Source organism: Myotis davidii, unplaced genomic scaffold (genome assembly GCF_000327345.1).
Source record: "Myotis davidii unplaced genomic scaffold, ASM32734v1 scaffold370, whole genome shotgun sequence".
Taxonomy (NCBI): domain Eukaryota; kingdom Metazoa; phylum Chordata; class Mammalia; order Chiroptera; family Vespertilionidae; genus Myotis; species Myotis davidii.
The window spans coordinates 4,121,110-4,133,959 of NW_006288615.1; the positions used below are offsets into that span (position 1 = coordinate 4,121,110).

Consider the following 12,850-nt stretch of genomic DNA (forward strand, 5'->3'; position numbering starts at 1 on the left):
CCTAGAGTGAGGCAGAGTCTGAGAGGATGTCAGTGTAGCGCTGCTGGTGGCGTCTTGCCACCTGGGGGAAACCTCTGGGAGGTGAAAACCAGCAGAGAAAGGCACCAGCGCCTGGAACAGCTGCCGCAGCTCTGCTGTGAGCTCTAAGGTTCATGAGCCGGGAGTCCTCAGGCCAGCCGGGCTGACCCAGGGATGAGGGCTGGGTCAGCGCCACAGGGTGCCTGGGTGGGAGGGGTGAGCACTGGAGGGAATGTAGACATTTCTCCCTCCCGACCTGTGTGAATTTTACTGCTTCACTTTCCTCTCTGAAAGGTAGTGAGTCCCCAGAACACAAAATGAGTTTGTTGTGTACTTGATTGACTCGCATTACTGCCCTGCTTTAGATGTGACACAATCAAGAACAGAATCAGATGAGCTGCCGTGCCCCCTCCCCGATGGGGTGAACGGCCTGTAATACTGCACAGTCAAGTCCGTTCTAGAGGGAAATGTGCCTGTGAAGCCATAGTTATGGATTACTGGAATTCTTGTAACCCCTTTTGGCAGAAAAATGTCAGGGCGAGTAACTGTCTTCTGCACCCTATGTCAGTTCTGTTCCCTAGAAGGAAAAGGCCACTGCAGGTTCTTCACAGTTTTTCCCAGGAATCTGAACTTAATTAAAACCAAAACATGCTTCGGTTGTTTCTACTGTGGTCCCGATACAGTATTTCCAAATATAAACCATGCTTATTTAGCATCTGACATGCACTCGGGAAAAAAGTCCAAGTGGAACATGAAGCAGTCAGCTTAAAATGGAACGTGAAGACACTTTATTTGTTCTTTATTAAATTGTACAGCTCTCTCTGCAGCCCCAGTGCATCGCAACTTTAAGAAAAAAGCGAGCTCATTGCGGACCTTAAGGCACACCCACCCATCCCCCTCTGTCTTGGTGAGTCACATCCAGTGAGGTGTCTGGCTTCTCAACAGCAAAACTTTCAGTTATTACATTACTTCATTACCTTAAAATGACACGAAGGGTGCAGCAGGAGATGTGTCAGTCACAGTAAAAGAAACAGGAGAGTTTGCACCGAGGGCTGGGCTCCCAGCCACACTGAGCTCACAGTCCGGGATCTTCACAAACATGCCGCCACCCCAAGTGCGCATCCTGAGACGGGCTGAGTGTTGAGACCATGGGGGCAGCTTGCTAGTGGAAGTCCAACTTCTTACAAATTAGCAGTTGAGACCCAACAACCTCAGACAAATAGGGAGGAGACTGAGGGTTCCAGCTGGTTCTGATGAGGCTGGAAGGGGGACAGGAGGCAAAAGCGGGTTCATCCAACCCAATGTCCACTTCCTCTCTCAGCGAGTGGGACAGGAGACCTCGTCCGTCCACCTCTGAACATGGAAGTGCTATCTTAATGTCGGTGATGAAGGGCTGATGAGAGATTTGTGTGACGTTGTAGCTGTACTTCGCCTTGTTGGAGGCATAAAAGTGAAGGATTTACTTTCTTTTCAGGAATCCCACTTTTGACTGAGTTAAGTGAATCGTCTGTGTCGTGTCAGTCGGTTCGTAACACAGATGCAGCATTTGTCATAAATGCCAGTTACACCTTTTAAATCCATAGCTGGCCATGCTGAAGGGAGAGGGAAAGGAGTTTGTGCACGTTTCCTTTGTTTCAGGAGCGGTTTCTCGGACCATTAGCTCAGCGCACAGGCTTCCGGAACTTTCTGCTCATGGACGACACACTTTGAACTAGAACAGACTCCCTCTGTGTCCTACACCAGCCTGGCCAGCCCATCAGCGTGCAGAGCTCTCAGAAGCTCTGAGTGCAGATACTACGTTGTCTGATCAGTGAAGAGAGGAGAGTGGACTGTGTGCACTTCACTGGCCAACATGCTATGCAAGCCTGGAGTCGATGCAGAACTAGGCAATGTTCTTGTAACTGGTGGCTGGGTCCAGTGCAGTCTCACTGGCACCTGTAAGACAGCCCAGCTGGGAGTCCCTCGGTGGCCATGCTGTGCAGGCCGGTGAGAAAGTGCACTTGCCTGGCCTGAGATCAAATGTCCCTCTAATAAAGTGGAAGCAGCCTACAAGCCTGCTCTCACGGAACCACAAGCAAAGATGGCAGGGGCAGAGCCCGCTGCTGGCCAGGCCCTGGTACCAGTTCCGACTGGACCTGAGCCCACAGGGACCTCAGCGGTGCCGGCGCTATCTGAAACTCCCCACGTGGATGGACAGAGAAGCTTCTGGTCTGTGGGGCCGGCCAGGTGTCTCTGCACTGGAGAGAAGGCCGTTGCTCTGCACGTGAAGTGCTTCCTGGCTGCGGAAGACAGAGGCTGTCACCAACTCACAGTCACGGACACGGGGTCCACCCAGGTCGGGTGTGGAATGACTTCAGAAGACCAAAGTGGGGAGCAAGTAAAGGAGGACGGGCACCCCTGGTGTGGCCTGTATGGAGGTGACAACGCAGTGGTGAGCTGGGTCTGGGCACTGGGGTTTCAAGTGTGGGTTTCAGAGGATGTTTGGAGGTCCTGGGAGGTATAGGTGGCCCAGAGGCCAGGGGAGCAAGCCCACTGTACACAGAAGAGGAAAGGGTAAGAGTGGGGAGAGCAGGGGGACTTCACCCCGGAGGAACCTGGCAGGAAGAGGTCAGTGAGGTGAGGCAGCTCTGGAGCAGCCACCGGGGGCAGGTGACAGCTGGTGGACTTGTGATGGGGAATGTCCGTTTTCAGGTGACTGAGACCTCTGTGTCTGAAGGAAAGACCCAGAAAGTTGGGGGGGAGGGGGAGTAGATGAAACTGTGGCTGCATCCTCGAGGTGAGGCTGTGAGCATCTTTGTCCCAAGCTCACAGGCCTGGTTCATGTTCTAAAGGACACGAAGTTTCTCCAAAGTGCTCAACCCTGTAATGAGACCTGAGGCTTCGGCCAGAGCTGAGTAAGAGCGAGCCGTTCAGAGGCCTCGGCGTCCATGAGACAGTGAGAAACCTCATGTTACCTTTTCCTTTTTCCCAGAGCAGGGTCCTCCCTCCCAATGTCATCTCGGACTGTGCTGAAGTCATCGTCCTCTTCCACCAGGAGATTCTGCATTTCAAAATAAGGAAGGAGCCACGTATTCAGACATTGTTTTAGCCTACGTTTGAATAAAGTATGTAAATTTATGTGAAAATTACCTAAACCAACATAAGGATACATCCACCTTGACGGAAACTGGATTAATAACCGACAGGGAACACTCTAGTGCCTGATGACAGACTGAGTGGTAGGCAGAGCAGAAGTGACTTTGCGGCCACCCAACCTTTGCTTGTGACTAAAAACGCTGCCCCTGGAGTGAGCCCCACACAGGCCCCATCAGAACGACAGGGAGAGGCAGAAACACGCTGTGGTCTGGGGGCAGCATGTCCACCCGGCACCTCCAGCTCCACTGGAGCTGCTGAAAGGCGCACCCATCTGACTTCCTGGGAACCTCCTGGAAGCCTCTGGCAGTGCGTTATAGACGCAGGACGCTCAGCATGGCCTCCGGAGGGACGAGCGCTCTCCTAGTGCTTGCCGTCAGTTTTACATCTGAATTTACCATAAATACTGGCCACCCTCAGTGTGAACCAATCAAAATGTTAACCTGAAGGAAGATAACCCCGCAGGACAGCATAGGTCAGAGGGCCAGATGGCTCTGGGGGAGCTGACTGGGTCACCTAGGCTGGGACCTACACAACTGCAGGGCTGCCTGCTTCTGCTCTCGGGAGAAACTATCCCAACAAATACTGTAATCTCCAGTCCAGTAACTTGTACATCATGTGCTTTTGTGAAATGGTGAAAATACAGAGATAATGGGGCAGACACCATGTCCCCAGGGTAGTGAGGGCTGGGCATGGCCCTGCAGTTGGCTCCCTCCTTCCCCTGGCTGCCATGAGGAAACCTGAGTAAATGTGTACATGGCCTATCATAGAATTATCAGTGAAAGTTAGCAATTAGTGCTAAACTTTTACCATATTTGCTTCATTTTAGTATTTTCCAAGAAAAGACAGACTCGGTTGATGCCCACCCCTGCTCCAGGTAAGCCCACCATCAACTGGGTGCTAGTGTTCTGTCTGCATTGTCATTCAATGGCAGCACAGGAGGCGGACTCAGCATTTACATGGCTTAGACTTTCTGTAAAAAAAAAACATCCTGGGACATCATTTTCTACACCAGATATGTTCACCTGGATGCACACAGCTCTGGTTTATAAATTTTAACTGCTGTGTTCTACACCTGTTTCAGTATTTTTCCCCATTTTATCCCCTTTCTGAGGGTTATTTAAGTTCTTCCCAGTTTACGCTGTCACACAGTGGACATTTTTGTGTCTCCTCGCTCCCAGTGTGAGTTTTTCTGGGGTGATGACTGAGTGGTCAACCGAGTCTGTCTTTTCTTTCCTGAGTGCTGCCCACCACTTCCAGAGCGGCTAGTCCAGGGGTGGGCAAACTTTTTGACTCGAGGGCCACAATGGGTTCTTAAACTGGACCGGAGGGCCGGAACAAAAGCATGGAGTGTTTGTGTGAACTAATATAAATTCAAAGTAAACATCATTACATAAGTTTTATTCATTTCAAACGGGCCGTAGTTTGCCCACAGTTGGGCTAGACGCAGTGCTGGGTGTCTGGCCACAAATCACTGCTGACTCGCAGCTCCCTGGCTACCCGGAAGATGCCCACCTTTTCATCTGCTTATTGGCCATTTAGTTTTCTGAGAATTGCCAGATATTATTCATCTTTGCCTATTTCTCCCCGATTGTATTTTTTTGAAACTGATTGGTAGAAGTATTTTACATTTGGATAATGATCCTTATTAATTCTATTGTTGCATATATCTTTTCCTATTTGTTGTTTGGCTTCTGATGACGGTTTCTTTTGATATACGTTTTTCCTTTTAATGTAGTCAATTTAATCAATACTTTGAGTTGTGCATTTTGTTTCTTATTTTAAGAAATCCCAAGTCAAATATTTTCTTCCATCTGTTCTTCTGAAGATTGGAAATCACTGCTTTTCACATGTAAGCCTTTACACTGGCTGCTGTGCTTGGTGTGCGCCGAGGTGCACAGATGTTATGGGCCTGGGGCTGATGTAAGCTTGTGGGCCCTCTTTATGAAAACCAAAATGACTGCATTTTTTTTCTACATGGAACCATGTAGAAAATTTCCCCAGAACCACTTACTGAATAATCATTTTTAATGTGGATCTGAAATACCTGTCAGTTACCTGTCTGTGGGGGTCGGTTTGGGGGCTGTAGCGTCAGTCCTAATGCTGACCAGGCAAGGACCCTGGCCGAGCTCTTCCACGTTTATCCTCTTTAATGTAACCCGTCTGGGTTTTCCCTGGGACGACACCGTTACTGAGAGGCTTCCTTTCTAAGAACATGGTAAAAACTGAAGCTTTAACGCCACTCAAAACGTCTGTGATCCTCTCCAGAGGCCTTAAAGGCTTCTTGTTGAATGTATTCCTAGTTACCTTAGAATTTTATGGGTGTTGATCTTGTAGTCTCTGGAATGTCCTATGCAGAAACATGGCAGGTAAACAGCCTTATTTACTTTTTAGGGAAGAGGGTCTATTGTCTAATACAGTGTTGACTAGAAGTGGTGATTAAGGGATTAAATCAATTTATTATCAGTAAATAGTTCACTTAAGAATTAAAAAGTATTGACAACAAACCAGGTTTGTCAGAGGAATGTAAGAATGGCCCATGTCAAGGACATATTTCTCAGTAACAGCGATTTTAATGATTTACAACAAAGAACTCAGCCAACTAGGAATGGAAGGAAATGTAACCTAATGCAGGTACCTCCTCAGACCTACAGCAGCGTTTTACTCAGGTCAGACCCACAGTTAGGGTTTTGATGCTGAGGCCCCACTGGCCACACGAGGAGCTGTCTGCTCTCTCTCTCCGTGTTCTGTGCTCTGAACAATTTATATACAAAAGACTGTGCCTTGAAGATTTCATAAATCATTTCTACGAAACCATCTAATCCTGGTGTTTTGTCAAAGTGGGAAACTTGCTGTTAAAAAACTTACCTTAATACCAATAATATCTCCATCTTTCAAGTAATAAGGTGCACCCTGCAAATTATCTTGCTTTTTCTTCTTTTTCCTCTTGGTAATTTGCTGGTTCTATAGGAAAATCAAGCATCTTGAATAAAGAAAACAACCTTGCATTCTTACTAAATTCCCTCTGTGAAAACTTGCAGGGAAGCTGTTGTTATGCAGGAAGCCCCACACTTTACCCAGCTGGACACTGGAAGCCACTCAAACTTGTCAGGAAAGTATTTGGCAATTTCAATCTTCTCTACAGGAAGGGAATAGAAGTCAGCCACTCGCTGCCGCAGGGAGCTGGCAGTGCCCCGGGCAGCGTCCCACACCACGTCCACGGGCAGGGCATATGCCCGTTCGCCAGGGAGGCGCATCTGTGTCCTCAGCAGCATGTCCTGAGGGCTGCACCAGAAAACAGTAAAACATCAGCTTTGAAGTAAAATGAGGAACACACGATAGATACGAGGGGGGTGATGTGTGAAGCTTCCCCTCCAGCTCTTCTCATTTTTTAAGAGGTTGCCACTAAACCCTCATTTCCTTTCATCCTGACCCAGGATGGAGTGAAGCTCCTCCCAGACGAGAGGGTCCCAGCCACAGTGGCTGCGTGGGCGGCGCTAAACATCTGACTGCTGTGGGGCAGCCAGGGAGGAGGGAAAGAACAGTCAGAAAGATGGGAGTAAAAGACCTACGGAAGCTGTTATGTACACGAAGTAAAAACTGCAGGCAAGACTGGAAGCTGGAGGGGGAGAAATGAAAACTACTCTTTCACTTGTTTTTAGGATGGTGTGACAATGAGTGATTTTAAAGATTACTTCTGTTATATTGGTGTTTTTACCAAAGGAAAGAGCGACGCAATGGGAGAAAAGGAGTAATTGGAGGAGACTGAACCTTCTCCATGAGGGAGTGGAGGGTCAGCACAGATGCTGGGGTGAAGAGGACGATGAGGAACCAGAAGCTGGTTAGGGGTCTGAGTAAGTGGAGAGCACAGGCTTCAAAGGGATACTGCTTATTGAAAACAAAAGATCCTGCTTAAAACAGACATGCAGAAAGAGCTCACACACGTTAGACCCCATTAGAACAGGCAAAATGTATGAAAGAATTCACAAACTACAAATGGCTCACAAGCCTTTGAAAAAAATGCCCAATCTTAGTAGCAATCAAAGCAATGAAGCAAACCTTTAAACAATGACAATATTCAATGTTGATTTGAGGATGAGGTGAAGTAAATACTCAGAAACACTGTGTGAACATAAATTGATATAACTTACCTGGAAAGGAATAATTTATTTTAAAAGGTTTAAAATGTCCATACCATTTGATCCAGAAATCCCCCCCAGAAGCTACTGGTAACACAATTTGTATTAAGACAGTCACATCACATGAAGGTCAGTGTGGCTGAAAGAGCACGATCAAAGTTACTGGATGTCATGTGAAGGAATCTTAACACTCGGTGATGCTAACAAAGACGGCTTATTCAGTTAACTGCCACGCGTCCAAAATGGAAACCATCCCCACATGCCATGACATTTTGAATTTAATTTAAAAAATCAATTTGCAATGAATATTATAAATATATTACAATTCAGGTGTTCTTGAATATTCTCAGCTGAAAATTCTCATGAAAAATGATTTTAAAGTTGGTCAGGGCTGCCACTTAGGGAAGACATTTTTTTTTAATAGACGCATGTGGGGAAGGTCTGCCACTTGTGTCTACAGACGCTTATGGCGTACAATATAAAAGATTCTTCTAACCCTACCCAGTTTGGCTCAGTCAGCCTGCGGACTGAAGAGTCCCAGGTTTGATTCTAGTCAAGGGCATGTACCTTGGTTGCGGGCACATTCCCAGTAGAGGGTGTGCAGGAGGCAGCTGATCGATGTTTCTCTCTCATCGATGTTTCTAACTCTCTATCTCTCTCCCTTCCTCTCTGTAAAAAATCAATAAAATATTAAAAAAATAAAAACTAAAAGATTCTTCTATAGTGAAAAAATAATAGCAACTTTGGGGTGCTTCTTTATTCAAAAAATACTTTGACTATGACAAAGGCACTGTTATATATTGGGGATACAGCCATGGCTAAAAAACAAAGTACTTGCTCTTGCAAAGATTACATCCTAGTAGTGGGAGACACAATATGTCAGGTTTGATATTAGGATGAAAAAAGTAGAATGAAGGGCCAGAGTGAGAGGTGCTATAAGGCAGTTTGACTTCAGACTCTCCACCTGCATCAACAGAGCAGAACACAGCATCTTGCTTGTCCTTCAAGACTGAGTGGCCTTAGTGTGCACTTGGACTTACTGAACAAGTCTAATTTCTATGGAAAATGGGTTCCATGTTACACAGAACAAAATCTGTTTTAATCTGCCATACTACTGAGAAGCCACCCACTGTGATAAGACATGGAATTCTTACCCTAAGTGTTCTTCTTTCTGAAGGGGTTCTAAGCAGATCTCAGTTCTCCTCCCCAACTTATATTCCCTGATAATAAAATAATAGTGACATTTAATTTTTTAAAACATTCTTTTGTCAATTTTAAACTGTCTTAATAAGCAAAGTATTATACATTTAAGACGACTATGGCCCTAGCTGGTTTGGCTCAGTGGATAGAGTGTCGGTGTGTGGACTGAAGGGTTCTGGGTACGATTCTAGTTAAGGGCACATGCCTGGGTTGCAGGCTCAATCCCAAGTAGGGGGTGTGCAAGAGGCAGACGATCAATGATTCTCTCTCATCATTGATTTTTCTATCTCTCCCTCTCCCTTCCTCTCTGAAATCAATAATATATATATATAACTTTAATACTAGTATGAACAATTATACTCCAACAAAATGGAAAACTTAGGAGAAATGGGTAAATTCCTAGGAACATGTAACCTACAACAATGAATCATGAAGAAACAGAAATTACAAATTATTACTAAGGAAATTGAAAAAAAAATCACAAATCTCCCAACCAAGAAAAGTCTAGGACCAGATGGTTTTCATTGATGAATTCTACCAGACATTTAAAAAAGAATAGTAATCCTTCTCAAACTCTTTCAAACTTATTTTATGAGGGTAGCACTACACTGATATCAAAGCCAGACAAGGACACTTTAAGAAAAGAAAATTACAGGCTAATATCCCTGAGGAGCATAGATACAAAAATCCTCAAATTAGCAAACTGAATTCAATAATACATTATAAGGATCATATACCATGATCAAATGGGAGTTATGCTAGAGATGGCTAGGTTGTGTCAAATATCTGCAAATCAACTAGTGTGACATACCACATTAACAGAATGAAGGACAAAAATCTGATCACCTCAATAGATGCAGGAAAATACATTTGACTAAATTCAACATCATTTCATGTTAAAAACTCAACAAACTGGATATAGAGGAAATTACATGAGAAAGGTCATATATGACAAGCCCACAGTTAATATACTCAGTGGTGAAAAGCTGAAAGCTTTTCTCCTATGATCAAGAACAAGACAAGATGCTTGCTCTTGCCACTGTTATTCTGTAGTACTGGAAGTTCTAGTCAGAGCAATTAGGTAAGAGGAAGAAGTTAAACTTTCTATTTGCAGATGACATGGTTATATTTAGAAAACCTTAAACCCTATACCAAAAAACCTATTAAAACTAATAAATAAACTTGCAGGATACAAAATCAATATACAAAAGTCAGCTAGCTACATTTTATACACTCTCAGCTATCAGAAAGAGAAAGTTCCATTTTACAACAGCATCCAAAAGAATAAAATACTTAAGAATACATTTAACCAAGGAGGTGAAAGGTCTGTCGACTGAAAACTGTAAGACATTGATGAAGGAAATTGATCAAAACACAAATGGAAAGATATCCCGTATTCATGCACTAGAAGAATACTGTTAAAATGTTTATACTACCCAAAGAGTTCCACAAGTAAAATACAAACCCTATTAAAATGTCAATGGCATTTTTCACAGAAATAGAATCAATCCTAAAATTTGTATGAAATTATATTATGAAGCTATAATAATCAAAACATTATGGTACTGGCATAAAAACAGACACATAGATCTATTATGGAATAAACAGAGACCCCAGAAATAAATCCACATATATGCTTAATTAACTTACAACAAAGGCACCAAGAAAATACAATGGGGAAAGAATACTCTCTTCTATAAATGGTGCTGGGAAAAGTGGACCACTATCTTACTACACCATACACAAAATCTACTCAAAATAGATTAAAAACTTGAACCTAAGACTGGAAACTATAAAACTCCTAGAAAAATAACAGAGCTCCTAAGTTCCTTGACATTGGTCTTGGCAATGATTCTTTGGATTTCACTAAAAGCAAAGGCAACAAAAGTGAAAATAAACAAGTGGGACTACATTAAACTAAAAAGCTTCTGCACAGCAAAGGAAACCAACAAAATAAAAAGGCAACTTATGAACTGGGAGAAAGTATTTGCACATCATATACCTGATAAGGGGTTAATACCCAAAATATATAAAAAATCCATACAACTCAATAGCAAAAACCCCAATTTGATTAAAAAAATAGAGGAAATGAATAGACATTTTTCTAAAGAATACATACTAATAGCCAATAGGTACATGAAAAGGTGCTCAACATCCTACACTAGTCATCAGGAAAATGCAAATCAAAACCACTAGTTTTCACCTCACACCTATTAGAATGATTATTATCCTATATAATAAAAGCCTAGGTGGCATCACGCCCTCACGCGATGTCACCACAAGATGGCTGCCACAAGATGGCCAGCCCAAATGATCCAGTAATCCTACTTTTTCAGGATATCAATGAGAAGGGAAATGAAAACAGGCTATCAAAGAAATACCTGCACTCCCATGTTCATTGCAGCATTATTCGATTGCCGGCAGGGGAGCGGTTAGGGGCACTGAGGCAGGCAGGCAGGCAGGCGAACACAGGAGCCAGCAGTACCAGATTGTGAGAGGGATGTCCCAGATTGGAGAGGATGCAGACTGGGCTGAGGGACACCCTTCCCTCTACCTCCCCCCGCCTCCCCCACCCCACGCACGAATTTCATGCACTGGGCCTCTAGTAAACAAATAAAAAAAAACCCCAAGAGATAAGTACTGGTGAGGATGTGGAAGACAGGGAACCTTTGTGTATTATTGGTGGGAATGTAAATTGATACATCCATTGTGAAAAAACAGTATGAAGGTTCCTCAAAAAATTAAAAATAGAACTACCATACCAAATGATCCAGTAATCCTACTTTTTCAGGATATCAATGAGAAGGGAAATGAAAACAGGCTATCAAAGAAATACCTGCACTCCCATGTTCATTGCAGCATTATTCACAACAGCTAAGAGATGGAAGCAACCTAAATGTCCACCAACAAACAAATGAATGGATAAAGATGAAGTGTGTACACACAAACACACACGGCTATTTTCAGCCACAAGAAAGAAAGACATGCTGTTGTTTGTGACAACATGGATGGACCCTCAGGGCACTATAATAAGATTAAGTCAGAGAAAGACAAATACTGTATAAGATGTATTTATTGTAGAATCGGAAAAAGCCAAACCCATAGCAGTAGGCACCAGAACGGTAGTTACCAGGGGCTGAGAGAATAGATATTAAATGTTCTCACCACGAAAAAGAAATTATGTGATGTGATACAGGTGTCAGCTAATGCTATGGTGGTGCTAGTTTTACAATGTATGTGTATCAAATCAACATGCTGTATGCCTTAACTTACACAATGTTATATCAGTTATAGCTTAATAAAGCTAGAAAAAAAAACCACTCAAAATTCTGTTCACAGCCTCTGGAACATAGTAAACTTACATGAAGCTACATTTTATACTTAATATGGAAACTGAAGCTAAGAAGCGTCACCCAGTTGACATGTGGAATTGCCAGGGTCGGGCTTTGTTACTGAATTCAACAAGGAACCCACCTGAGCTGCTGCTGGTTTTTTCGTAAAAGCCTCCCGGGGCGCTTACTATCCACTGTCCAGGCTCTGAGGAAGGCAGGGGACGGGATGAAAAACTCCGACAAGGAGGGCAAGGTCATAGCCTAGAAAAGAAACAGGCATTTGTAGAAATTTGCCCGAGGGTTTGGAAAGGCACTCTTAAAAAGATACTGCCTTAGGAAGAAATGAAGCACTACACAAGAACATCTGAGGGAAAGACTATCTTGAGTAATGGTACTATCTACTGAAACATTCCCAGAACTAACTCAAACTAATCAGCTGAGAGAGAAGTGAGTTTTCGATTTCTAAATCTGAGCCCCAAACTCTTTTTTGATCAGAATGTTTTAGAAAATGAAACTTTAAAATTAACTTTTAGATGAGTCTAACTCACAAGAGCAGAGGTCACTGTAGAGGAAGCAAGGGCCTCGTCTACATCCATCCTGTGATTCTCCAGCAGGGTCTGCATGGCCCAAGAATCTTTTGATTCTGAAATATTTCAGTATCTTTGGATCCTACTGCTAGCCCCAAACTGATGCACTAATTCTAGAGGAGTAGGCAATTATTTATATTATTTAGGTTGCAGTATATAAAATGGCCAATATTCATCCATTTTAACCTAAAAACAGCAACTTTGTATCTTTCATTCCAATATGAGGAAAACAGGTCTCTTCCTACTTGGTCTCATGATAATTAAACCATCTGCTTTTTTTGAGGACACAGGTCAAACGTTAGTGACTGATACTCTTATTGTCTGCCCCCACATTTTTCCCAGAGGAAGAAGGGATGTTCACTTCAGTCCAACAATAGTAAGATGGTTCTGAAACATTTAGTGTTGTATTCAATTTAGTCTTTCCATTTGGACAAAACACTCT

General features: G+C 43.5%; 1 protein-coding gene across 6 annotated transcripts in view; it reads right to left on the reverse strand.

Moving 5' to 3' along the window:
• Positions 1–778: 778 nt before the first annotated feature.
• USP40 (ubiquitin specific peptidase 40) overlaps positions 779–12,850 on the reverse strand; it is a 73,811-nt gene continuing 61,739 nt past the window's right edge. For 5 of the 6 annotated variants that reach the window (XM_006760451.2, XM_006760450.2, XM_006760449.2 and 2 more), the window contains 6 exons: positions 11,964–12,082; positions 8,444–8,509; positions 6,228–6,435; positions 6,019–6,114; positions 2,973–3,058; positions 779–2,297 (listed from right to left, as the gene is read on the reverse strand). In XM_006760451.2, coding sequence (XP_006760514.1) covers positions 2,186–2,297; positions 2,973–3,058; positions 6,019–6,114; positions 6,228–6,435; positions 8,444–8,509; positions 11,964–12,082 — 687 coding nt within the window. In that variant the 3' untranslated portion in view covers positions 779–2,185. Of the gene's footprint in view, positions 2,298–2,972; positions 3,059–6,018; positions 6,115–6,227; positions 6,436–8,443; positions 8,510–11,963; positions 12,083–12,850 lie in introns of those variants that run through there. The other variant, XM_006760453.2, reaches the window with a different exon arrangement.